We start from the raw sequence: 27156 nt of genomic DNA, 5'->3' as shown, positions 1-27156 counted from the left end.
ACCAAATTTGGCTGTCGTTTCCTGTAAGATGAAAGGAAAATCCCCAGGAAACTCCAACCCCTCCATTGGATGTATGAAGCGTCACAGAGGAGGAAGCATTGCCATGTATGTACGCTCACCGTGACACACCGATTTCCATATCCATGGCAACAAGGCCGGCTCTGTGTCGTAATCTTGTAGTATGATCTCTAAATAGAATTACCGGCTGCCTCTAGATGACTTGCTGCATTTCATCCAAAGAGTGGCCTTCACGTGGTGGTGATTCGTAAGTCAACATTACATTATGTCGGTCTGTGAGATATTTTAACCAATTTCTTCTCTCACATTTGCAAAATATCTTCTTTGTTAGGGACTGTACAGACGTTATTAGGGTGGAGGGAGGTCTTCTTTTAATTAAAGAAGGGTTTTCTGATTGTTTTGGGGGTGAGCAGGTTACGGTGTTTAGTTCGAGCCCCAAATGTATATTCTATTACATCTTTTTTCTTGTGAGTTTTACTGCAAAACATGTGTTTTTGTGTGCTCTGTGGATCATAAAGGTGCATTCTGAGGACATCTTTTGACCCGCACAACTGGGAAGAGAACCATCTTTATTATTAATATACATTAAACATGATCTATATTCACTGTTATATTGTTCCACTACCCAACAGTCACCTTGATTCTGCTTGACAACCCAACCGGTTCAGCTCATGTTTACTGTGTTTTATTCATTGACAGTGGTAACCTTTCATGTGTTAACTGTTAGTTCAATGACAGAGAGCAGCAGTTTCTAGCTATTGCTAATTCCACCTATATGTTGGACTTCATAAAAAATATTGTACCATTATCATATTCAACCTGAAAACTGAGATAAGTCATAAAAGGGACAGGTTTTGCTCCTAGAACACAGATATAAGGATAAACGTGTCACTTTCATACAATCACTTTATTTTTTATTATGGACTCATCAGACTCTTAAAAAAAATTTTTTGAGGTGATATCTCGAAATTTCACAGGAGCAAGATATGTGAATACTCACCAAAAACACAAGGTTTAACACATTTCAATTACATAACATAAAGCAGCCCCCTTCCTCCACAGTTGTTGGCTATTAAATGGCTAATTTGCATTGGTTTGCATATATTGTCTGAAGCACTATACATAATTGCTATGCAGACCTACGGGGGAGGAAGCATTTATGCACACCTGCATAATCTAATTGATTCAGGATTAATTAAATAAAATAAAGCCTCTGTGAAGCTTGTTGGCCTTTTCAGTGGAACTCAACTAACAGAACAGTTTGACATTTACTTAATTTTCAGGTACAGGAAATTTACTGCCAGTCAGTGTAGACTTTTAAAGATGTTTAATACATCAAGGTCTTATTCTTTGCTGTGCTATTCAGAGGTGGAAAGTAACGAAGAACGCATAATCCTCCTCAAATTGAACATCAATAAACCTTGCACCGCTGTCACTTTATACTTTAGATACACTGTATAGACTTTTATATTTATTTGTACATTTTCTTTTCCTTTATTATTTAAATTCCTAAATGTAATATGCCCTGCTATTTTATTGTATATTTGTAAAGAAATGTCCCCCTGGGGATGAATAAAGTAAAATCTAATCTAATCTATTTATATTCAGTGCATACATGTGGGGTACTTCTGTTTCTATATACTTCTATTCCACTATACATGTCAGAGTGAATTTTCCTTCTAATTTTACATGAATGTACTTCCTTTTGTTTAAGTAAAATATCTGAATATTTCTTCCAGTCCTGGTTCTTTTTCATTGAATTGCATTAAACATTAGGTTTAAACATAATGTTATTATGTCAACATGTGAAACCTAACTGATGTTAAAAAATATCTGCCTGCTCCTTCACACGATTTTTAAAAGCAGAATAATAGGCTATACTCAAAATAATAATGATCTGCATTCTTTCATCCACAGCGAAATTACATAACCATAACATAAACATAATTTCATGTTCAGACATTTGAGGACACCGAGCAGGTGACTGTCTGGAGTTCGTCTGGACAGCCAGCATCATCTCATAACTGCACGTCTGGTTGTTCTGTGCATAACAATAATAAATAAATAAATACATAAAACCGTGTCGTGACTGTCTGCATCGGCTCTGCCTTCAAGAACTCCGGAAGCAAGCCTCAAAAAGGAGAGGGGAGGCTGCAACATCCGCGTGATCACCGCCGGAGCACCAATGGCTGTCCGCCGATCGCACTGAGGACACCGGCATCCCCTGCCGCGCGGTAGGAAATGGGCGGATCCGGGGAAAGCTCGGTCACGCTGCGTGGGTGGGTGAGTGGATAGTAACCGGGCGGCCGCGGTGGTATTTAACAGAGCAGCCGAGGAGAGCTCAGACAGGACGAGACGTAGCCAGACAACCAGCAGCGATTTCAGCACCAGGACAGCGACAGATCCTCTCCAGCAGCTCATCATGGTTCTCATCTGGACTCAGTTCGGGGTTAAGCACAAAAATGTCAATGTCAAGTGCAAAGTGCGAGGGATGCACCGGGGTGACAGCTCAGGCTCAGCATCATCAGCGGTAAGTACATTTTTTTGGGAATTATTTAAGTCATTATTTTTTTTAAAAACCTAAAAAAAAACTGTAATTGTAAATTGAATTGTCTAAAAGCAGCTGAAATACAATGTATATTATATTAGCCAATCCGCTCTCATCTGTATTTCATCCCCATTAACGTATTTCTGTTGCTATGAAGTCGCCGATTCATGTTCAGCCAATCGCTGCAGAGAATCTCGGTAGTTGGGGGAAATATCCCGTTCTCATATCCCCCCCCCCCCCCCCCCCCCCCCCCCCCCAACCCACCAGCCTATGCAATTCATGGTTATGCAGTTGCACAGCAGCACTGAGATTAGGGTGTTTTCCCAGAGAGTGTCTATGCCTGGGGGGAAATTTCTCTGCATATTAATAGATAATGTGCAGCAGTTGATGTGTGGAGGATGTCCAATACATGAACCCTCCTGATTTGTATTCTAGATGATGAATATTTAAACGTGCTTACTTATTAGGTATTCATCATCAGCCTTCTTGCAGCATGCACCATGGTCATTATGAGATTTCAAATGCATCTGCAAAAAAAAAATGTTCTAAAGCTTTCATTGTTCTTGTTTTAAACAGGAAAGCACCAAGTCTGAGCAGGACACGTCCTGCCTGGCCATCAAGCCCACAGGCAAGGACTTCTACAAGGTTCTGGGTGTCACCCCTGAATCCAATGAAGATGAGATCAAGAAGGCCTACAGGAAGATGGCTCTCAAGTTCCACCCAGACAAGAACAGTGATGCAGATGCTGAAGACAAGTTCAAAGAGATCGCAGAAGCCTACGAAATCCTGACTGACCCCAAAAAGAGAAGCATCTACGACCAGTTTGGAGAAGAAGGTGAGAGCGAGATTTCATTTAAATAGCTCAAATAGTAACTGACATCTGGCCAATTACTGTTGCTGGGGCATTAACTATTCATGCCTTCATTAAGGCTAAATAGTGATGTGAGGTGGGAGGACTGAAACACTTCCACCCCTAATAAACCGGCTCAGCATGTGCAGCTGTGAGGCTGATAAATTATTCACGAATTTAAGAGTTTTTCTGAAATCTATAGAGCTGATGATTAGTAAACCTTCTAGATTGAGAGGCAGAATACGCATTGAAGAAAAACCTATATTAGAAACAAAGTGCCTTGTCAAGCTGCAGATTGTAATGAATCTAAATGGACTCTCTCTCTTTTCTCTGTGTTTTTAGGTCTTAAAACAGGACAGTCAAAGGCGGGCCAAGGCAACGGTTTCCGCAATAACTCCCACACGGATCCCCACGCCACCTTCTCCTCCTTCTTCCACGGCTCCGACCACTACGACATCTTTTTTGGCAATGACAACGACGGTGAAGAGGACCTCTTCAACCCCTTCGGACGGTTCCCCTTTAGCCACGTGGGCGGGTTCCCCGGCGGCGACGGCGGCCTGCGACGAGGCCAGCGGCGGCTGCAGGGCGACGAGGTGGTGCACGACCTGCTGGTGACCCTGGACGAGGTGATGCAGGGCTGCACGAAGCATGTGAAGATCACCCGCAGCCGCCTCAACCCCGACGGACGCAGCCTGCGGTCCGAGGAAAAGGTGCTCAATGTGGTGGTGAAGAAAGGCTGGAAAGCGGGGACCAAGATCACCTTCCCCAGGGAGGGAGATGAGACGCCCAACAACACCCCTGCGGACATCACCTTCATTCTCAGGGACCAGGAGCACACGCAGTACAAGAGAGACGGCTCCAACATCGTCTTCACAGCAAAGATCACCCTCAAGGAGGTGAGTTTGGGGCATTTAAGTCAGGCTTAAAGGAGTTTGACTCCTACCAAGGACATTAGTCTTGATTTATTATGAAACACGTGTTAGAGCTATAAGTAGATATACTATGTCACTGACAACCGCGTACACCTACTCAGAGAAAAGGTGAACATCCACCCACCACTTCTTATCCTTTACATAACTGAAATGAAAGGAGGAAATCGATTGCCGACAGGCCTCAATACGGCTTAAGCCAGAAGATTTGATCCGTGCCAAATTCAGAAAGGGTGATATCTTTGATTAGAGTCTGAGGACAGAACACGGTGTTCCGTTTCAGGCATCTGAGCCCCCACCGCTTCACAATGGGCTGACAGAACCCCGCTAACAGAACAGCAGCAGTCTGCCAACGCCTTGGTTACCTCACCAGCCCCTGCAGAGTGAGGGAGAGCAGGAGCTAAATTTAGCCTTGGCGCTGACCGCCCCCACGAATCACACTTTGCTCTCCCTCTCAGCCACTATGTGTGCTGCAGACTCCTGTGCCTCTACAAGGCAGGCGGAGAGGCAGCTCTTTTGGCTCCCCTCTGTCTCTGGCTCTCACTTCAACCAACCCACACACAGATTAGCAGGGTAGCAGTCACAGAGAGTGGCATTTCAAAGAGCTCCCTCCATCTCCCCATGGCTCCCTTTAGTCACTAAAGCACTTAACTCCCACACAGAGCCTGTAAATAGGGCCGTGATTATCGCATCTGTGCCACCGGTTTGCTGCATAACACAGAAAATCGTCAAGCGTTGAGAAAGACAGACACTCCATATTTATCCGTTATATAACTTGACACTTTTAAAAAGGTCAGGCATTTAAATGATTTTTTGTGTTCCAAGTGTGCTTCATTCCAGTCAGGAAGCATTATGAAACTCGTTCTATATATAAACAGGTCTACAGAACTAACTTTCTTCTTCCTCTTCTCTCCTCCAGGCTCTCTGTGGCTGCACAGTTAACGTTCCAACGCTTGACAACCGGATGATGCCTCTACCGTGCACCGATGTCATCAAGCCAGGTGCCGTACGGCGGCTTCGGGGCGAAGGCCTGCCCCTGCCCAAGAGCCCGTCTCAGCGAGGCGACCTGGTGGTGGAGTTCCAGGTGCTCTTCCCCGACAGGATCCCGCCGCAGTCTCGCGAGATCATCAAGCACAGCCTGGCCCAGTGCTAGCCTGCTGATTGACACAGCTTCACCATGTGTTGTTGTTATCAATTCACAAAACACAGCCTTGACCAAGGTGCTAGTATCACAACTTCCTGTTGTGTTTGGAAATGGCAGGCGGCGCTTAAGAGAGTTGTAGTTCAAGTGAATAGATGACTTTCTGCAGACAGGACCGCACAACAACGATGTTGCCACAGGAGCAGTGAGTTCAGATCGGATTAATGGGGTCTTTGGTATCTGAGGGCGCCCATTGACTCAACAGCCTTTCACTTGAATGAAAAGGTTAACTACACTGTTGTACTTGTAAACCTAGAGCAGGATAAGCAGTGTGCTATTCCAGTCTGTGTAGACTTCTTGAAACCTGAATGGTAGAAACGGGGGAAAAACTACAACTTTACTATGGTTATATGGTGCTCATATGACTGATCTTTTGCATTGATTTATTACAATAGCAAAATATACTTGTGTACAAGAATCTACTTTGTGTACAAAATGCAAAAAAAATGTTGTCTCTAAGAGAGATTCATCTGTCAAATGTTCTATTGAATCATTTGAAACGTTTGTATATATTTCTGCGGCGAGCCGGCAGTTGATGCATCATTACCTGACATAGCCATGTTTGGAAGCATGACAAATAAAGAAAAACAAAAAACACAATTTCACTTCTGTTCTCTGCCGTTCTTTGTGATAAACATATGCAGGTGTTTAAGTGGACTCCACAAGCCTTCAACTATAACTATCAGTCATCCAAGGCCATAACATAAAAGCATGAATATAAAAATCACACGGATGCAGCGTTGTCAGGAGTCTGCTCACTTGCTGCCACCTGGTGGTGATTAATTGCAACGACAACGCCGAAAATCCTGCACATAATTGGACACACCTGTTGACCTGTAACGCATGTGGCTGCCAACGGAGCGCGCGTGGCATGGTCGCGTCGGACCGAGCCTTTGCTTTGTTAACACTGACGGCGTTACAATGATGGGGGACAACCGTGGGAGACTCTGTGCAAGCAGACATGTTGCTATACAATAACAACAGCAAACATTAAAACGCAAAGTAGTCCACATTGATTGACACACCAACCCCACCTGTGCGCCCAGAGGCAACGTGCACTCTCAGTTGAGCTCAGCAATTCTCCAAAAACAAAAACAAAGGCACCCTCCATTGTCCTGTGGGATGAAATGTCGCGGATCGGTCAGACCACGCCAGCAAACGTGACCGAGGGTTACCCGGTGACCAATCTGACTTTAGTGGTTCTTTTGCTCATACCGTGTGTGGTCATTCTGCTGCTGCTGAACTGCCTGTTCCTGGGTTACAAGTTGTTGGTCCTGTCAGAGAAGAAGAAGAACCGACGGACGCGAAAGGGGGACGCGGAGGAGATGCTTTTGCAGTCCGCCTCGCAGAGAGCCAGAAGGGTGTCGGACGTGGCTCTCCTCTCGAGAGCGTACACGTCTCTGTCGGAGCCGATCCTCCCGCATCCCGTCACCTCTTCCAGGGCTTCGTCCAGGGAGAGGGTCGGAGTGGACCACGGGATCCGGCTCCTGATGCCAGATGGCGCTACCGGCTCCGGGACGATGAGGGCACCGAGCACCATCCGGGCCACCTCCTCTGACGCTGGCTTCACCCCCAGGCTCCACCTGCCCTCCGGCGCACGGGCACACGGCACCGGTAACGCGGCGTGGCGTAAAAGCGCGCCGGTTGTTCCGCAGTCCAGTGACTCCGAGGCGGAAACCAGAGTGAACCTTGTTCCGCCGAACTCTCCCACGGTGAGTGGTCCACTGGCGGGGTTAATAATCATCAGCCTTGTTCTTGAGTAGTGGAGATTAAACAAGGAGTGTGATATCCATTCAGGAACATCTGCAGGAAACTAAGCTAAAACATAGGCACCCTTGAGGCATTTTGACAATGCTTTGCTTTTTAGACCCTTTCCTCCTCCTTTCTGTTCTTGTGCATTAGTCCTGAAATAATATCTGGACACCAGGCCTCAATATCTCCCAATAAAGAGGCCCTTATTAGTTTATATTCGCTTTAGAGCTGCACATTCCTATATTACCAAACAGTTATAGTTCATTAAAAGAGCACAAACCAATTGCCAAGGAAGACAGAGTGAAGACAAAAAATATATATTTAAAAAAATGGTCATCTTCTTACTTGAGTAACAAAAATGAGTGTCCACCCAAAATCCAGTATAAAACCCAAACTTCAAAGGGTGAGGTCGATACATTGTTGTTCTTTGTTCCCAGCAGGAGGTCGGCCATCTTTGTCGGAGCAGCACTTACGACATGCTGACCGATGTGAACCCGGGCGGTGCCCTGCTTGTGTTTGACAAAGTGGACATGTACACCGAGCCGCACTCAGAGGCCTCCTACCTGAACACATCGGCTTTGGGCCCTGGTCTGGACAGCGACTTTGGTGCAAGTGCAGGTAAACTTGTGTCTCCTTCAGCTGCACCGTAATCAATATGACTGTAAAACTAATGCTGCACCATAAACAAGTCGACCGGGGGGAACCACATGATGAAAACAAAATGTGTCGTCTTGCTTGGTTGAATGCTACAGCCCATATGTGTGATGTACAGGTATATTTAAGTCATTAGGATAGTATATGTATTGATAATTAAATGTATGAATCTGAAAGGGATCTTTTGATATACTCGCATGATCTTTTCCTCAGGTGTGTCCCTGCGGATTCTGTCAGCAGACAGTGACGGCCTGTCCAACGGTGTCCTGGCTTCGGTCCTGGAGTGGGATTATTATGACCCGTGCTACGTCAAACAGAATAATCTACCCAAGCATAAACACCACAGGCCCGCAGTGCACACCAAACAGTACTGGGTGTAAAAGGTTCCAGCTGTCTTTTTAATGACTTATTTATTTTTAATTTTAATAACGTGTGCTTGTCTTTTTTATTTATTTAGTCTCACTAATAATCACTAGTTTATTTTTGACAATTCTATAAGGATGCACTCTGCCACTGAATTTGTTCAACTTCTGAAATATCTACTCTGCACCTTCACTTGTTTTATTGTGAAATATGCACTTGTGAAATATGCACTTCTTCACTTGTTTATCTAAATCAGTCACTTCATATTAACCGGGCTGGTCAGTCAGTTCTGAATTTCATTAACATTCTTTATTTTCCTATTGATTTACATGTTTTGATTCACTCAGTAATAATAAAGACTAATTTAGAACTAAGAGCTTCTTGATTATCTTTCCAACTAAACCATTCTCACACAATGCAAATCAGCAGGGAATCAAGTGGCAATGCAAATTACAGAAGAATATAAAAAGCATTACTCTAAAACTTCCTGTTCACACTGGCCTGTAGCATCTCACATTAAGTTAGTGCATCTTAAAAGGATTTTTGACATTTAGAAATGTCATGTGCCACTCCTCACCAGCAGAGGGCACTGCAGTTTGGATTTTGCCCTTGGCATTCCATGTTTACCCTCTAGGCTGATTTAAGTAGATACCTGATACTGTGCCTTTACTGTAAGCGTATACTACATTGTGGTGTATTAAGTGATAACCTGATTTAAAGCTTGATAGTTACTAGTCTTAAATACAATTGAGAAAAAGTGAGCAGCAGGATGTCATGAACAAGGTTATTCAAGTATAATGACGAATGTTAATTTCTACCGTCATGAAGCATCGTGGCCCTTCCATCCTTTTCATTCCATTGTGTAAATCAGTAAGTAAAGCCCCAGTAAGCCTCTCACTATTTCTGGATTAAGATATAAAGTTACAACCTCTGAGACTTTCAAGTTGCATTTAAAAACAAGTTGGACGATTTTATGGATTTTGTAGATTTTGCGCTTTACTCATGACAAAAGGGTAAAGAATTGAACAAAATCATATTATTCCTCAACATGAAATTAAAGTCCCTTTTGCAGTTTCTTTAGGGGGAGGTTTGATCTTAATTGCTTTCGTCAAGTCAGAAAACACATAGCAGCAAACAATCCGTTTCTTAACTTTTATGCTGAACAAATGAGAGGGAGGATATTAAGAACAATAGTTTACAGGTGTAGCTGTGCACCATCAGCATTTGTTTCAACAGACAGACAAAGTGACCCAACAACCGTTGTCTGAAAAACACAAAAAGAGGCAATCGAGTCAACTAGATGGAATACTTTATTCTTGTTGTTAAGAGATATCTGTACATTAAAGATCAAGTGCCCCTTTGCACTCGATTTTTTAAGTTCATAGAAAGTATAATTGACTGTTGCACTACATGAACATGAAAACCACCAGAACAAACGGCATCACTTTTACTCAAAGGTGGAGAGGAAAGTCAACACAATTTGCTTGAGTTTTGCATCGGACGCCGGAGAGATTTGTCCATCAGCCCTGAAATCAAGTGAAGATCGGTTACAAAATGCATGGAACATAAATGACAATGCATGAGTCTAAATGCCTAGGAGTTCTTTCACTTACCTAATAGCCGACAGCAGGTCTTGGTGCTGGCTCAATACGTGCTGCAGGAAGGCCTTCTCAAACTTGGTGATCTTGCTAGGCTCCATTTTGTCCAGGTGTCCCCTCACGCCAGCATAAATGACTGTTACCTGTTCCTCAATGGCCATTGGACCTGAAACACAAAAGCATTCAGTCTCAAAACATAAAAGGCAACTGCAGAATGAAAGAGATGCCATTTAAAAAGGGAAATTCAAGACCAAATGTAAATACTCACAGTACTGTCCCTGTTTAAGGAGCTCAGTTAGACGAACACCACGATTCAGCAGCTGCTGAGTGGCAGCGTCCAGATCAGAACCAAACTGAGCGAAGGCAGCCACCTCACGGTACTGGGCCAGCTCCAGCTTCATGGTACCAGCCACCTGGTGATGGACCGAAATCAATAAGTCAGAATCAATAACATCAATTGTGATAATAAAAATTTTAAAAAGCTGCGAGACGGCAGATTCCGGAGGAAGGCGCGCAAACCTGCTTCATGGCCTTGGTCTGGGCAGCCGAGCCGACACGTGACACAGACAGACCGACGTTGATGGCCGGACGAATACCTTTGTAGAACAGCTCAGTCTCCAAGAAGATCTAAGTGAGAAAATAGCATTAAATAAACTGGGTTCAGGATTCCACGGGGGAGGGGGTAGCGAAGCAAGTTGACGAGTCGCGTGCTCACCTGTCCATCTGTGATGGAGATGACATTAGTTGGAATGTAGGCGGACACGTCACCCGCCTGGGTCTCGATAACGGGAAGGGCAGTGAGGGAGCCGCCGCCAAAGTTCTCGTTCATCTTGGCGGCTCTCTCCAGCAGACGGGAATGCAAGTAGAAGACGTCTCCTGGGTAGGCCTCGCGACCGGGAGGACGACGGAGCAGCAGGGACATCTGGCGGTAGGCGACGGCCTGCAGAAAGAAAAACACACGCACGGTCGCTTTTGATCCGCAAACTAAAAAGCGTGATGAAATTATTCACAGGAACTCGCTTTCAGTGAGTGAAAACTATTTTGGATGAAACAAAACTCGCCTGCTTAGACAGATCGTCGTAGATGATCAGGGCGTGCTTGCCGTTGTCTCTGAAGAACTCTCCCATGGAGCAGCCAGAGTAGGGAGCCAGGTACTGCAGCGGAGCGGCATCGGAGGCCGTAGCAGACACCACAATGGTGTACTTCATCGCGTCTGCGTCAGTCAGCCTCTTCACGAGCTGAGCCACTGTGGATCTCTTCTGGCCGATAGCTACGTAGATGCAATACAGCTTCTTCTTCTCGTCAGTTCCTTCATTGAAGCGCTTCTGGTTGATGATCGTGTCGATGGCAATCGCGGTTTTGCTGCAAGGCAAACATAAATAATGAGCCCCTTGGATACACCGAAAAACAGATCCATGGGCAGAAGCCATGATCGACGAAAGGCTGAACTAGCCGCATTAGCCCTTCCACGGCCGTAGCAGCATCTCATTGGCACTCGGAACAACATCAAATGCTGCCGTGTGTTCAAGTATTCACTTTGAGCAGGATCCTCTTACCCAGTCTGCCTGTCTCCAATGATGAGCTCACGCTGACCACGGCCGATGGGGACCAAACTGTCCACGGCTTTGATGCCAGTCTGCATTGGCTCCCTAACAGAGATACGGGGGATGATACCCGGGGCCTTCAGACCCACGCGTCTGCGGATGCTGGAGCCAAGGGGACCCTGCGAGGAAAAAAAAAGGAGTCAGCTAGGGCAACTAGTAGTGCGATCTTGTAAATAACATGATTACTTGCTTATGCATGAATCGTGCTTTAGAAATACAGGTTATTTAAGATAAGATAAGATAAGATAATCCTTTATTAGTCCCTCAGTGGGGAAATTACAGGATTATAATTTATCATCATCAGTGACCTTTCCATCAATAGCGTTTCCCAGAGCATCGACCACACGGCCCAGGAGCTCCAGACCAACGGGCACATCTACAATGGCGCCGGTTCTCTTGACAACGTCGCCTTCCTTGATCAGCTTGTCGTTACCAAACACCACAACACCAACGTTGTCGGGCTCCAAGTTCAGAGACATGCCCTGGATAAGAGAACAAACAACAAGTTACGACCACTTCTCCCTTTAGTTAAGCCAAATTACTGAAGAACAAAAACCATACCCAAGGAAGTTAATATGAAAATGGGCAGACTCCTTTATTAGTCTTTTATAGAGTATCTATTTACAGATTTACAGTATCTGTTCTGCCTGTGAGAAAGTAGCAGTGGCTATGTACTACATAGTCAGAGGGCTATTTTTATAAAAAGAAGAAAGCATGGCTGTTTACCAATTACCTCAGACTACAAATAATTCAGAGGCTGGTTAAGCAAATGCAATCCTCCCGAACATTTAAGGTGTAGCCTTATAATATAGATTACACCATCAGTCTTACCTTCAGCCCAGAGGAGAACTCCACCATCTCCTCAGCCTGCACGTTCCTCAGGCCGTACACTCTGGCGATACCGTCACCGATGGACAGCACGCGGCCGGTCTCCTGCAAGTCGGCGTTGTGGTCAGCGCCCAAGATCTTTTCCTCCAGAATGGACGACACCTCGGCCGTGCCTAGAAGGTTTGTAAAAGGTGCGCCCATTAACAACTGTGGGAAACTTCAACAATCAATACATTTTCTTTAGTCGGCCAATACAGGTTTCCCGAAACACTGACCTGTTTTCGCCAGCCATGGACTGGTGGTGTGTAGATTCTTGACTCCTACACATGCTGCTGCAACGTTCTTGGATACCTTTAAAGACGATGGAAACAAGGACAGAAATACATTTTATACCGACCAATCAAGTAGAGCATTTTCGATTTCATTACTTATTTAAGAAAAGACCGATATAAGTGACACCCGGTTCAAACTAATGCAACAGCCCTGCAATAAGTCTTCCATGTCAAGAAGCTTTTAATGTTCAGGTTTTGCCGTTGAACTTAATTGCATTATTAACGAGAGGTGTTTCTAACAGTCTGTCCAGCGAGGACAGACTCATTCTTAATAACATGGTGATTTTTTTCCCCAAACCTGGCATGTTCAACCAAACACATATTTTTACCTGTAGTGCCATTCATTCATTGAGATTGTTTGGGTGGTCGTTGCCTAGTTTTTGGAGATATCGGCAGTAGAGATGTCATGGGACTATATGGCACTAGGCCCGTTGTGATCAAAGCACCAACATTTTTTGGGGGAAAAACTCAAAAGTAATTTCTCTTTCCAGAAATAATGACCAATTACACACGATGCCCAGAATCCAAGGAGTTGTCTCACAACCTTGACAATTGGAAAAATATCAAAACAGCAAAGAGGAGAAAATTAAGATTACCAATTGACTTCCATAGTGACTTGGCATAGTACAAGGAAAGCCAACCCAACTTTAGCATCTCAAGTATTACCAGTACACTCACTCCGTGCTCAACACGATTCAAAATCCTCATACACTTTTCTAACAATCTGGATGGACAAAGGTTTTGTTTGTTGCACAATAACACACACATTATATAAAAATGAGTCTTTGCTTAATTAACACAACATTAAAATGTATGTGAAGTATTATTTGTCATTTATATTTGTCTATATTGATGCTACTTGTATCGTTTCATATTTGTATTATTCTTGGCTGTTACTCAAAATGTAATATCAGTACACTAGAGGTGCAAACTGGGATTTCGTTTTTGTGAGAAATTTCCACTCACATTTCATTGCAAAATACAATTAAGCCATCCCTATTTCATCAACATGACTTGGGACTTCGTCCACAATGTGAACACCTTAGAGACCACAGGTCATGCAGTCTGCAGGGTCACAGGACAGGCCTCGTCAATAACTTTTAGCCAGAACAGTATAATATCCAACGTAGCATCATCCCATATCGCTAGATAAATAAACACACCTATGCAAAGTTTAGCCTTGCAAACGCATTTGCAATTGATAGCTAACGTTAGCGTGAAAACTGACCTTCAATACCAACTCACAGTCGTCATAACTGCGCGTTAGCTTCGTCGTATACGTTGACAAAGCTTTAAAACATAGCTCAGAGGTCATTTGAATCGTCTAGTCACCCTGAATAATGTACAGTGCCATCTTGCGCGCGGCTTGCTGCCGTCTGTCAGCTACCAAAGTTAACAGTGGGGGACACAGAGTGAAGGGCCCGGTGTCCTCCGGTGCAAAGACGTGCGCATGCACCGCCATGACATATTTTAAAATGTCAAAAAAACACACGGGTTTTTCCTAAAGGAAGTAAACACAAACATAGATACAGAAAAATGTAAGTGTTGCTTACAAATCCAGCCCGTCGAGGCAGACTGCGGGCGAGAGCCGCTGCGACGCGTACTGACAGCATGTTGGTGTGAAGTGGGAAGTCTGTCCTGCTCCCGAAACAGAGAGAGAGAAGGACGGCGGACAAGGCAACGGATTTGAAGAAAGGTCACGGTGACCCGGAAGTACTTCAAAATAAACTCCCGTATGTGTTGTTTCCTTCCTTATCATTCTTTCTTTTTCAAAATGTAATGGTGTGTTGTATTGTCGAAGTTATAATTATGTTGACAAAAGACAATTAAATAACAACAATTAAATACATAAGCGATAAATACCTCAATGTATATTATAATAAGACATCGAATAATGAAACAGTATATCCTACATACCACTCTTAATATATAAGGAAACAATAACAAATAATTTAACCAATAATTCAATTATCAATTCATAAACAGATGTGCATCTACTTATTACTCTAAATATATAATCATGAAAATAAATTATATTTTAGACCTAGTTGTCAATGTTTTATATCTTTTTTTACTTCTGGACATTTTACGAGAAAGACATAATTTCATATATTATTACAATGAGTAATACATTATTTACAGAAATATGTTTTCTCATTTTAGATGCATTTATATTGCTTACATTTTTATAAAAGTACCCAAAAATATAGATTATGGATATGTTTTATGGTAGATGTGTAAAAGTAATGTGTGCCATGATCTAAAGATTTAACTAGGCATTTGTTATATTAATATCTTGGTTATTCTCAATAAGTAATACAACGTTTTTTGTTTTTTTCTAATCCCTAATTCTTAGACAAATTACATGTAGTCTTAACGGTAGGATATTTACCTCTGAAATATAGTGAGGTAGAAATAAAATGAAAGTTAAATACTGAGTTTGAGTAAATGTATGGTCAGCAAACCTTCAGTCACTATTATTTTAAAATGGGGGGAATGATCGTGAAATATCTGTCAGGGCCATAGCTAGAGAGACATTGCCATTTGGGGTTTTCTGCCAGAGAAGGTTAATCTTAATCCAAACCATGGTCTTTTATTAAATTTAACCAAAAAGGCAAACTTCTCCCTTATGTCCCTGGGCCACAACCAGTAGCTGCCCTAACACTCTGCTTTTCACACACGTCATCTCCTGCAGTCTTTCCCCTTCCTGCAGTACCACTATATGACCCACAGGGGGCGGTCAACCTTCCGAAAATCCCGGAAGTGGCGCATGTAGCTTTGTGAAAGACGGACGGCTGATGGAGACATTTTAAAATAAACACACAGCTAACCGCTATCTGGGCTTCGCGAAGGTGCGAGCGCACTGCGCCAAAAACACGTTCAAATTAGTCTAAGTTGTAAAGAAGTGAAGTATAGTTAGCAGGGTGTCGTAAATCAAAGAGGCTACACAATACCGAAGATGTTGAAGAGTCTGACACTGGGAGAAGAAGAATATAACTAAACGCCGCGGTGAGTTGTCGCTAGCGCAGCCGCTTTGACTGAGAAACGGTTAGCCGTTAGCTGCTGACATTATCCTGCTTGCTACGCCCATGGGTGGCTGGATACGGCTTCCATTTATAGGACCTTGTGAGGCAGCTGTCCTGCAAACCTGGACTTTTTCCAGTGACTTCTTCTCGCCAAGTTCGCTGGGTGTGAAGTTGTGACCGAGGTTAGCTTCACTACGCAGCTAAAAGTAGCGCCCGTGCTCGAGCCTGCGTTAGCTCCAGTTAGCCACAGAGCCGTCTAACTAACCTAACTCACGTAAAAGTCATTAAATCGATCAATAAATGCCTCGTAGTGCACACGTTTTTGTTTTACGTGTCTGTCGAGGTTTAACTAACTTTTATCCAAAAAACGTAACGCAGACTGTTTAAAACGTAAAAGTAGAAGCTAGCGAGCTTTCATACCAGCAATGTTGCTAACGTGAATTTCTGGCCAAATTGTTGCATTCAATTCAATGAGAGTTGTTGTTTTTTGTATGTGAACAGTCAGTTATACAACACGTTAACGCAGTACAAAATGCACAGACTGTGTACCATAACGTTTTTATTACATTACATGTCATTTAGCTGACGCTTTTATCCAAAGCGACTTACAATCATGTTACATTCATACACTGTAGACACAGCTACAGGGAACAACTAAGGGTTAAGTGTCTTGCTCAAGGACACATCGACTAGGGCAGGGATTGAACCACCAACCCCCTGATAAAAGACGGACCTGCTAACCACTGACCCACAGTCTCCCTTTTTATGAGTTTGTAAAGGAGGGATAGTTTTAAAATGTAACTTGTACATATTTATTTTTGGGGCCATTGTGATATCATTTCTTCATGTCCACATTATTTAATAATATCCTTTTATTATTGCCTATGCTGTCAGACATCCAGCCCCTTGCACAGACGCATATAATTTACAGACTGAAATTTAATTATTGATGTGTTTTTCTTCCAGCAGGTCAGCTCCTGTCCAGGCACATTGGTCCATGTTTGTTGGACCTTTGGGCTAGCATGAAGATGGCTGACTCAGACAAGGCAGAGGATTTTGTGGATGCTGAGTGCCTTGATGAAGCACAGTCAGCCACAGGCTCTGTTCAGGGAGAGCAGGATGAACATCTAAATTCAGAGGCCACCACCAGTACCAGCTCACCGCCAAGGGAAAAGGAGGGAGACAGCCCCTTGAATACAGAGGGCGAGCAGAGTCTCCTCTCAATGCCATGCCTGATGAAGGAGCTCCGCCGAGACTCCCCAGAGTCCCAGCACGCCTCTACAGAGAGCGACAAGCCCATATCCCATCATATCTATGAGAGCGACTCCTCAAACAACTGCATGCTCTCCCCCTCATCCAGTGGCCACCTCGCTGACTCAGACACACTCTCCTCAGGGGACGAAGGGGCTGCTCCTCCTATCGGAAAAACGGAAGATGGCAACATGGAAGCTGCAAATGATCCTGGGCAGACAGCAGGAAGGCAATCATCATCTACGTCTGCGGGGGGGAGGAAGTCCCGACGATCACGTTCAGAGAGCGAGATGCTGCCTAATGCAATGGCTGCAAAGAAAAATCGTTGCCAGCCGATCTCGGTAGCAGCTGGAGGGCAGGAAAAACAAACCAATGGCAAGCTGGCAAAAGTGAAAGGTCACCGTAGCCAGAAACACAAGGAGCGAATGCGTTTGCTGAGGCAAAAACGGGAGGCAGCAGCACGGAAGAAGTATAACCTGCTGCAGGACAGCAGTACGAGTGACAGCGAGCTCACGTGTGACTCCAGCACCAGCTCCTCTGAGGACGACGATGACGACACTTCAGGAGGTAGCAAGACAATCAAGACGGATATTACAGGTAACATCCAATGATCACAACACATGCTTATAGCAGAGTACTTCTACCATTGTCTAGTAGTACAGGGTAATCGTAGCAGCCACTTAGATATCCACTGTATCGCATAATGATAGAAAAACATATAGGCCTGCAGTATGACAATCAAAGATGACTAAGCAATCAGTCTAACTTGACAACAAGAGGCTGTCTGCGTGATGTAAACATTTCAGGCAAGCCAAATCAAAGTGATCATTTGACACATATATATTAAGGACATGTAATGGGGTTGTAAAAAGCCTTTGCAATAACAGATCTGTGCAAGCACCGCTTTGTCTGTTTGTTTTATCAAATCACTCCTTTTTTGTGTTACTTTCTCACTCATCTCTCTTCATTCACCCTGGGTTTTGGATAGTTAGACTGTGTACAAGTGGGCCTAGTCACTTCTAGCAATACAATGTGTGGTTTTAAAAAAAACGTCTCATCATTTGCATGCTTTGAAGTTGAGTGGACATTCTTCAACTCATGGAATGATATAAACGGAGTTGTGTTAATCTAACCTATACTATGAGCTCTGCAATTCCACAATGGGCTATTTATATCCTCAGCCATTGCTATAACGAGACAATGAATGGTGTATGATCAGTCACGCTGTTAGTCAGAGTTGCAAGACTCTGCAGTTGCTGTTAAGCGTTGGTGTGCTGGTAGAAATGGAGTCTTACACCTGCGAGTTTAGGCTCAATAATATTTAATGTGCCATTTTATCAGAATGCTTAAGTCAATTAAAATGATTTAGATTTAGTGTGTCTTTAGCACCGTAAGACTACTAGGCATTTAGTATATCCTGCAGCTTTTGGATATTCCTTAGCTCATCATACTCGTCGCTCTGTCAGGTGGTTTTCTTCTCTTTAAGGAGTTCTGTAGCGCTTTTTGACTGGTCACATGGCTCTTGTGTCATCGTCCAGAAAATATGAATGCGTATACAGTTCTGACTGACATTTCCTGATTGTAGAAATCTCTTTGGTGAGTTGAGTTCTATAAGTAAACTAGCTGGGTGGTATTTACAGGCCGGCTGCTGCTGAAGTCTCATTTACTTTAGGCTGATCTTTTCACTGCGGTTGCATTTCCTAGAATATAACAATTTGGTTTGGTTCTGGTAGACTGATTTTTATTTTTTGTTTTAATCAGATTTTAGCTGGTGGTGTGTTTGAATGGTTTTGTTCACTTGTGCGTTTTCGGAATGGAACTAGTTTATCTAACTAGTTCCATACTACCTAACTAGTATTAGGTGTTTTTTCAGGACCCAGTCTATTGTCTGATACTAACATATGGTATATTTTTTTACGAAGTTTTAGCAGAAAATATAATTTAACATATCTGTTGCCCTTCATCATAGTTTTATAATGAATTTGCATCAAATGGGTGTTTTTACCTCAGTCTGTTAACACATTTTTCAAACCACGGTCACTAAATCAGTCGCCCGAGACATCCAGTTATCTCTTTAGGGATCCGTACTACATGAAATGTTTTCAACCATTTTTACATCCCGCACACAGATTTGAGTGCTTCAACTGCATGATGTAGTCCATCAGCATGAAAGAGTCGATCTGCACGTAACCAACAACAAACTGTTATTTTCTCTTTAATACAAAAGTCCACCTCCGAAGCATGAAAGTGCTACTGTATTTTCTTATGGCTTGGCCTCAATGTCTTTAAAGCTGGCTTCAGACGTGCATCGGAGAGATCCAGAGTGGGCGCCCAGATTCATGGGCTGCTGGACACCAGTTCGTGGGACAGGAACGGCATCGGCAGTGTTCTGGAGGAGGCCATGACGCGATTTGCTGTGATGCAGCGTCAGACTGAGGAGCGCTTCCGCATCTGGATGGAAAAGCTTGCACACCTCGACTCAGACAACGACTCGTCCAAACGCTCAAGTGATGCCCTAGAGGGGCAGCAGCATCCCTCCCAGGGGGTACGCCCGTCCCCACCTAGTTCTTTTTTGCCATCGTCAGAGTCTTCAGAGACTATGGCTGCCTACATGTTGGCACGAGAGAACAACAGTCTCACCTCCACCCCTATAAACAACAACAACATCCTACCTGAAGTGGTCACTCAAAATGGAAAGCTAGGCGTTCCAGACCCTGGTCTCTTGAATGTTTAGATTTCACTTACTTAGATCTTACCAAGTGTAGAACTAGTTGATGCAGAAAGCACGTCAATGGGTATTAATGGGTTAACGATGCGAGGTCACTGAACGGATACACCATCAATAGCAGCTGGGCCTGAGCTGGTCACTTGAACTGGACTCTGTGCAGATCTGAGGCCCGGTTTGTCTACTGGCACTGAATCACTGTGAGATTTGACATTCAGAATAATTCAACTCACCCGTTTGATTTCGGCAGCATCTGTGACACGGACACAAGGCACATCTCAGTAGACTGTCCAGTCAGGGCTCTTATTCTATTGCTTATCATATGGCTTGTTTGTTTTTGTGTACCAGCTGTACACACACACACACGCACGCAGAAGCTGATTTATGTCATTCGTTCAGTCTGTGCATTACAGCACCTGGGCAGCCATCACGACAGTGCTAGGGGGGGGGGGGGGGGAGGCTGCTGCTGCTGCTGCTGCTTAATAGCATGTGCCTTGTCATTCTGACTTCATGCTGGGAATGATAGCTAGAGCATCATCATACTATCTCTTTAGAAATTCAGTTCAACACTCAACATTACGCTCTTTTCTCCTGAACTATGTTTGCACTTCGCTTATAAATTGTTCAGGGTCTTGGGACAACCTTTTATTTAGGTGGTATAGCTTTACTAACGTTAAAACAATATCGATTTGCCTAAAAAAAAAATAAACAATATACTAACCCACACAACTCTTGCTTTTTAAAATCCTATGACGATTAGATTAGATGTGTTTACATTTTGTATGTTTGCGTTTCTGTAACATTTGCTGCTATTGCTGCCTTTTGTGCAGTAACAAGAAACTAGTGAGGGAGAAATGATTCCCAATGTTTATTTTTAGTAGCATATGTATAGATTATGGACATCAGATACGGCATGGGTTTCTATGTTGTGGCTATTAGCTGCAGTGTCAAGAGCTTCAAATCTTGACTCGCATAATATTCGCCTAGTAATTTTCGATTTGCACTGGTCTGCCAGCTTGGCCTGTGTCTCCACGCGTGTCCGCAGCTTGACGTCAAACTGAAAACCCAGGCATCCAACTAACAGATACTACAGCTGCAGTATGGTGCATGGCAATGTTTACTGACTTCCTAAAAAAACGGACTGATTGGAGCAATCAAGTGGCCTTCTTTGGTTCAGATCCTGTGGTCTTTGAGGTGGAAACACTACTTTTACTGATGTGGAAGACCATAGTGTCAAAGTTCTTAATATCCAACCATCACTGACATTGATGAAGGAATCTTTGGCCTAATCATATTTATAGATAGGATGTTTAAAAAAAAAAAAAAAGTTACATTTTCTGTATGTGTATTTGTAGCCCTATGTCAGTTTTACAAAACGCTGGAGGCATCGTTTCCCCACCTGTTTGCATGTGGTTATTAGTATATAGAATGTGCTAGGCCAAATTGGTTTTCATCAGCAGCATGTGTGCAGGGTACAGCTTTGCTTATGCTGATAAATGGTGACTGACTGAACATTTTATCTATTTGGTTGTTTTCTCTTGTTTCAAAATGTGTGAATATTGGTGTTTTGGGTTCGTAGTGCATAATTAGTTAACTTTTGGGTTTAAAATGGATCCAACAACTGCTGTCCTGCATTTGTTAAAACTGAAATAACCCTTTAAAATCAGCCGCTTTGTCAACATGGTAAAGGGAGCCTCATACGAATACAAACTGTGTGCATTAAAAACACTTAAGGACGGTCATTTGTTTACCAAAGAGACTATCCTGGTTTACATTAGTCCTTTTTCTATCTTCAATACATGGCCTTTACATTGGCACGCCCACGGTTTCTCTGGTAATCGTGGTACCTGCCTATTTCAGCTATTCATAGGCAGTGTTCTCTCATGGTACATGCTGTCCAGACGAACACACACACACACACACACGGGCGTCTGGATGATGGTGTGTGTCTCTCCCAGGGACTGCTTTTACAGGGTAGAACAAAGATACATATTCCCGCTCTACCACAGAGTTATTCTTCTGTTTGGCAGTTATTAACCCACTGCATTTCATTCACTGAGTAAGACAATTTTGAAGTGTTTTGTAATGACTGTATTCTTGTGTAGTTTTTATGTGAATGGCTGTTATTTTAAAAGCAATAAATGCAGAGAAAAATACATCCTAGGAGTTTATTCATTTACTCGTAGACTATAAAAGCCTCTCTGGTGTAGCTTTTCTAAAAACATTTTTTTTTTTTACGTTTCTTGAATTGTTCATGTTTCACAGCCGAAGTAGTGCTGTCATAGTGGGGAAAAAGCCTAAATGTTTAATTTCACAATTTGACTACGGAGGCAAAACAGTCCTACGACTGCAAAGCATGATTTGAATAATGAAGTGTTTTCTTTGTTTTCTGCAGACGCGCTTCCAGTAGTGGGTCACTATGATATTTCAGACACTGATTCTAACCAGGAGAGTATGAGTGTGGAGACAGTCCGGCCCACGGTGATAAAGCATGAGCTAAAAACACACAGAGGCCGGGATATGGCTGCTCACTCTGGGTGTATAGGAGCTCTGTGCTCTCTCTCAGGTCAGTTACAAACCCGCTGAATCCAAACTGATAATTTCCACTCTTCGGTGAAGACGGGACATTTAGAGGCATGGGTGTCGTACATAAGCAACTTTCTATTTGGGGAAAATGGTCTTATTATTCTCAGCAAGACGCCTCTGAAGTATTTCTGTCTTCATCCCACACGCCACTCGCTTGCATTGGAAAAGAAAAAAAACTTGCTGCCTTGCTTCAAAATGAAAGAATTGATCTTTTGTAGCCGGCATTGTCAAAACATGAACATAAAAGTCCACAATTTCTGTTTTGTCCCAGTGTGTTGCTTCGTGCTATCCAGTCGGCTTTTCAAAAACACAAGTGTCGGATTCATGGTTTTTGTTCTCGTCTGTCAAAGCAGTTTTTATGCGTCAGCGAGGCCTGAAGCTCTACTGCTCTGGTCCTCTTCACAATGTGTGACTCTGTTCCTCCTATTTGTTTCAGGCCACGTGGAGGCAGAGCTGTCGCACAAGGAAAGTTCTCAACGCAACAAGGCCCAGATTCACATTGCCACCTCTGACAGCGAGGTGGAAATAGTTGGAGTGCAAGAGAAAGCACGGTAAAGACTCAGGGAAACACTTTTAAAACGGTCCTTTTTTTTAAAAAAAATGTTGTGACCCCCCCCCCCCCCACTCTGTGTTTTTACAAATTCAACTTTAAATTCTTTTGTCTCCAGATGCGCCCATCCATGCGGAGGAGTAATAAAGAGTCTGTCCACCTGGAAGGAGAAATCAGTGGAGCAGTTGAACAGCACAAATCAACCACCACTCTGGACTACTGTTTCCCCTCAGCCCAACTGGGTGTCCCCACCTGAAGTGGTGGACCTCACCCTGGACGAGGACGCCGGACACAAATACCTACTTTAAACAACTTGTACACTGAAGACTCCTCATTTCTTCCCCTCACTCCTCCTCGACCCTCTTGCCTTGCCTCCATGTTACGGCTGAAACCCCTGCTGTAGTTGTGGCCTCGCCTGTAACCGCTCGTGGACTCTTCCCCGCTCCAGAGCACCGTTTCTTTTTTAACTTACTGTTAAACAATCACATGTATCAAAGCCATCTACTGACGCGATTCCCCTTCTGAATTTAGTTCCCTTTTTTTGATGAAATGGCACAGCACTGCAAGTGCAGGTGGAAAAGTGCGTACGGCTGATTTATCCGTTAATGATAGCAATATCCCGTCGTCATTTAATACCTCAATTCGCCCTCGTTGACAGATTTAGATCGTTTGTGTGTTGTGCGCTTGCAAAGCTGTATTGTGAAAACGTCAAGTTGCTGCTTGAGAGCAGGTCGGTATCGCGCTGTTGACCTGCTTCACTACAGACTCTGAACGGCATATTTTCAGACTTGGCTTTTTTTTTTTTTTTAATCTGTGGTCGAGGCATAAACGGCAGCTGGACCACTTTCTGCTGTACGGCGGAGCACAACGTTCGCTTTGTACCGGTCGAGGGTCAATTTAGTTTTTCCAAAGTCTCACCACTGGTTTCGCATTTCGTCCAGTCTGCACCGATGGCTTTGTGTCACGACACTTTGTCCAGCATCGTGCTCTGGTGCCGGCGGGGAGAGTTTAGGTTCTTCTCAAAAGAAATAGTTTCACATTCTGGGAATTGCGCTCCTTCGCTTTCTTGCCGAACGTCAGACGAGAAGATCGATACCACCTCTAGAGACGAGTGGCGCCCATCCACTAGCAGAAAGAAAAGTGCAATTCACCCAAATGTCTTGATTTGAAATCCACAGCTTTCATTTCTGCTTCTACCATATAACAATAACACAAAAACCAACTGTTTAAACTCTCCAGTTTGGAAGGAAAAATACAAAGACACTACACATTTTGACTCATTTCATCCACAGCACACCTAATGTGGTGGTATTTTGGCAATAGAAATGCTGCATGTTGTCAGAGTGAGTGTCTCCCAGGTGACGTAGTCATCAGTGAATGTATGACCCTGCAGTGCGGACTGGGTGCACTTAATGTTTGCATGCTCATCTTCTTGAGCGGACCCCTTTATAACAACTGAAGAAAAGCATCTTCCATTTACTACTGCAAAGCGAGATGGCCCGAATGCCTTGAAAAGTGCACTATTTTCTTTTAGAATCGTACAAAGCTTATTCTTTTACCTTACAAAGCAGTGGATTTTGCTATCGACAATAAATATTTTAATAATAGATGTGAATTTAGCACACAAATGAATAAAAAAACAAAACTTTAAGTGGTGTTGAGTTTGTACCCACGTTTGGGCGTTTATAGTAGAACCCTTTACTGTGGACTGTTTTCACCCTGATCCTCAGGGCCGGCTCGCTCTCTTTCCTTGTGGTCTTATTTTTGTCTTCATGAAGTCAGCAGCCACACTGGATATTTGTATCCATGATCCTTCACACATTGTTATAACACTTGAGTTGTATTATTTCATATTGAACATCTACTTTCCAAAAGAGATGTTTGAGAATTGTAGAATCAAATTATTTGACTTCTGCTGGTCACAGAAGGGAAGGGGAAAGCCGAAATATAAAAAGGAACTAAACCAAAGTCTAAATGGATTTTTCTTTTTGATTTAAAATTTGCTTCCTTTTTTGTTGTTGCTGTGTAAGTCTAAATATTTTAATTTGGAAGTCAATGCATCTTGTGTGAAAAGAGGTAACTTGAACTCTTTCAAACAGTTCAGTATAATGTGATGTGTGTTCTGTTTTCCTTTGGCCAGTTCTTTTCCACTATATGCAGCTACCACTGTTATGACAATTATTTTTACCGGACCACTTCTGCTTGCAAAACCCATTTTGCCATAGTTCCTTAGGATTATTATATGTTGGTAAGACTCATGTCTATTGTGATAAAGGTTTAATAGACAATTAGGGCAGTGGTGCCCGACTATGGTTGCACATCGCATATTTGGTCACATCTTTAACCTCGTCAGATATTATCCTCATTACCAGTAATTTAGCTTTGCTCTTCTGTTTTATTTTACTGTCAGTATTTTACATTTTTAAAAAGGGGTTTATTTTGTTGCTTCTGCAAGTCCTTGACTTCCTTGAAATGATGTCTGTAGAACAAAAAGAAACTATTTTAAAAACTAAATAAATAGAGCGTTATTTAATGAGCCTCTTGTACCGCAGTGTATTTCCTTCTCTCTAATAAACACTGATTAATTTCACACGCAGGATATGTATTCCACTTTTAGAAGTGGACTGCTAACAATAACAATGGCAGTGCACTAAAATGAATCTAAAGTCCTGTCTATCAAAATATGTTTGTTTTTTTCAAGTATGTTCTTGTGCGTGTGAATAATTGCCATCGTAGGTACAAAAACTGAATGACGCGTCTTATTGTTTTCTTTTATCCTGTTGCCAAACAGTCTAGACAACTGCCTCGCCGTGAACAATACGTCACCCTCGCCCACAAAAGTAGCAGGCCGGGTCAGAGGTCATTCTGCGACACCTGCCGCTAGGGGGACATATGGAGTTCACATGAAAAGGACAATGAGGGAGTGGAGCAATGCAGTCTTCGGGGCCCTGCTCCTGAAACCAAAGCCCTCTCGCCGGCTCTTTTCACCCTCGGGGCAGAACATCAGCTGTATGCTAATCTTTACAGGGCAGTGGTGGCCTCACAGAGCAGCGAGTGTGCTGGCTCACTCTCAAAAGCCAGAAATAAGTAGCCTTCCTCTTGCAGATGTCGTTTTAGTGATGCCGCTTTAGAGTCTTTGTTGTACAAGTGCTATTCCAGGTTTATTCAAAATGACAGGTCCCTTGTCAAACAAACAAATGCTACTACTACCAATTACTAGTGAGAAAAACTAAGTTATACTTGCTCGCTTTCTCATGAAAATAAAAATAAAAGCTCTAAAAAGGGCAAATGTAAAATACTTATTTTTCAATCCATTTACGTAATATAATCATTTTTTTTACATTTCATAGATTAAACTTTCTTGGAATAATAACGATAACTGTTAGAAATTGGACAATGTGACTGAAGAACATGACAGAAAGGTCTTAAGAAAATCAAATACTTGCTACCGTTTTCATATTATGAGTTATAAAAGTTGTGTACATGATAGTTTGACAGTATTAAAAAAAGGCCTCATTTGTGAGTAAAGGAAACAGCAGAAGTTTGACCGGCACCGATAGTAAAGCATTGTGAAAGGCTCTTTGTGTGGCACCGCAGGCTTAAAAATGAGATGGTGGGAACTGGAAGACGAGGACATATGGGACTAAGAGTTTTGTGACCCCCTCAGCCTCCCCATGCCCATCTGTTCCTTCGCCCTTCAGGCTTAACACTAAAGGCAGAGAGATTTTCAGGACACTCGACAGTTTTATCTGCTCTACAAGAAAATGGTACTTGTACTGTGAGAATATAGGGAGAGGTAGGTTTTCAAAAAAGGAAATATAAGAATTGAATTTATTTTTTTTCCGGAGCAGATTATTCCCCGATGGCTGTTTGTTGGTTATGTCTCACTGAGCAGTCCTGGCTGGGACAAGCAACAATAATAATACGATTAACCTATAATTAAATTTCATCTAACAACGAGTGTTCTTCTCCTTAAAAAACTCGAAGATTCCTTTTACAAATGGGATATGTCGTCTTTTGTGATGTGTTAAGACTGAAAAGGAGCGTCAGATGTTCAGTGTGCTTTCAGGGAAGGGTAATTAAACCGGTGAGGACATTTCTTGGCGGTTACATTGAAGTCTAATGAATGCATTGGATTTTCTTGTAATGTTGCTTTGTTTGTGGTTTGACAACACTAGTGTGGCCTCATAATGCATCAGAATATATATAATTTGATCGCTTGTTTTGCATGTTTAAAAAAAAATCAAGATAACTGGTAAATAAGTTATGGCAGTAGAAAGAAACACATTGGAGTACCTCAAAGTTGCACTTGAGTAAATGTGCTTGGTTACTTTCTTCCAC

The 27156-nt window shown here is 43.0% G+C and overlaps 4 protein-coding genes across 9 annotated transcripts; 3 read left to right on the top strand and 1 right to left on the bottom strand.

Moving 5' to 3' along the window:
• Positions 1–2134: 2134 nt before the first annotated feature.
• zgc:122979 (uncharacterized protein LOC641576 homolog) lies at positions 2135–6121 on the top strand. The gene is made up of 4 exons (XM_034546833.1): positions 2135–2548; positions 3143–3401; positions 3759–4312; positions 5265–6121. Exons 1-4 carry the CDS (start codon positions 2441–2443, stop codon positions 5496–5498), a joined length of 1155 nt encoding a protein of 384 aa, XP_034402724.1. The 5' UTR covers positions 2135–2440; the 3' UTR covers positions 5499–6121.
• Positions 6122–6673: 552 nt separating this feature from the next.
• On the top strand, positions 6674–8332 carry hwa (huluwa). Its single transcript, XM_034546158.1, has 3 exons — positions 6674–7258; positions 7736–7916; positions 8166–8332. Exons 1-3 carry the CDS (start codon positions 6674–6676, stop codon positions 8330–8332), a joined length of 933 nt encoding a protein of 310 aa, XP_034402049.1.
• Positions 8333–9607: 1275 nt separating this feature from the next.
• On the bottom strand, positions 9608–14374 carry atp5fa1 (ATP synthase F1 subunit alpha). The gene is made up of 11 exons (XM_034547414.1): positions 14231–14374; positions 12621–12696; positions 12349–12518; positions 11826–11999; positions 11470–11636; positions 10975–11275; positions 10629–10853; positions 10433–10540; positions 10182–10326; positions 9929–10079; positions 9608–9841 (listed from the first exon to the last, which is right to left on the bottom strand). The coding sequence occupies exons 1-11, from the start codon at positions 14288–14290 to the stop codon at positions 9763–9765; spliced, it is 1656 nt and encodes a 551-aa protein (XP_034403305.1). The 5' UTR covers positions 14291–14374; the 3' UTR covers positions 9608–9762.
• A 1051-nt stretch (positions 14375–15425) lies between these two features.
• Positions 15426–25351, top strand: c12h18orf25 (chromosome 12 C18orf25 homolog). 6 transcript variants are annotated; one of them, XM_034546545.1, is made up of 5 exons: positions 15426–15686; positions 16673–17551; positions 22075–22245; positions 22702–22816; positions 22934–25351. In XM_034546545.1, exons 2-5 carry the CDS (start codon positions 16726–16728, stop codon positions 23121–23123), a joined length of 1302 nt encoding a protein of 433 aa, XP_034402436.1. In that variant the 5' UTR covers positions 15426–15686; positions 16673–16725; the 3' UTR covers positions 23124–25351. The 6 variants fall into 6 exon arrangements, with proteins under 6 accessions (XP_034402436.1, XP_034402435.1, XP_034402440.1 ...); XM_034546544.1 differs by having other exon boundaries at positions 16670–17551; XM_034546549.1 differs by lacking the exon at positions 22075–22245.
• The last annotated feature ends 1805 nt before the right edge of the window (positions 25352–27156 follow it).

This window comes from Cyclopterus lumpus, chromosome 12, assembly GCF_009769545.1.
Source record: "Cyclopterus lumpus isolate fCycLum1 chromosome 12, fCycLum1.pri, whole genome shotgun sequence".
Taxonomy (NCBI): Eukaryota; Metazoa; Chordata; class Actinopteri; order Perciformes; family Cyclopteridae; genus Cyclopterus; species Cyclopterus lumpus.
This window is presented reverse-complemented; position numbering and strand designations above follow the sequence as displayed.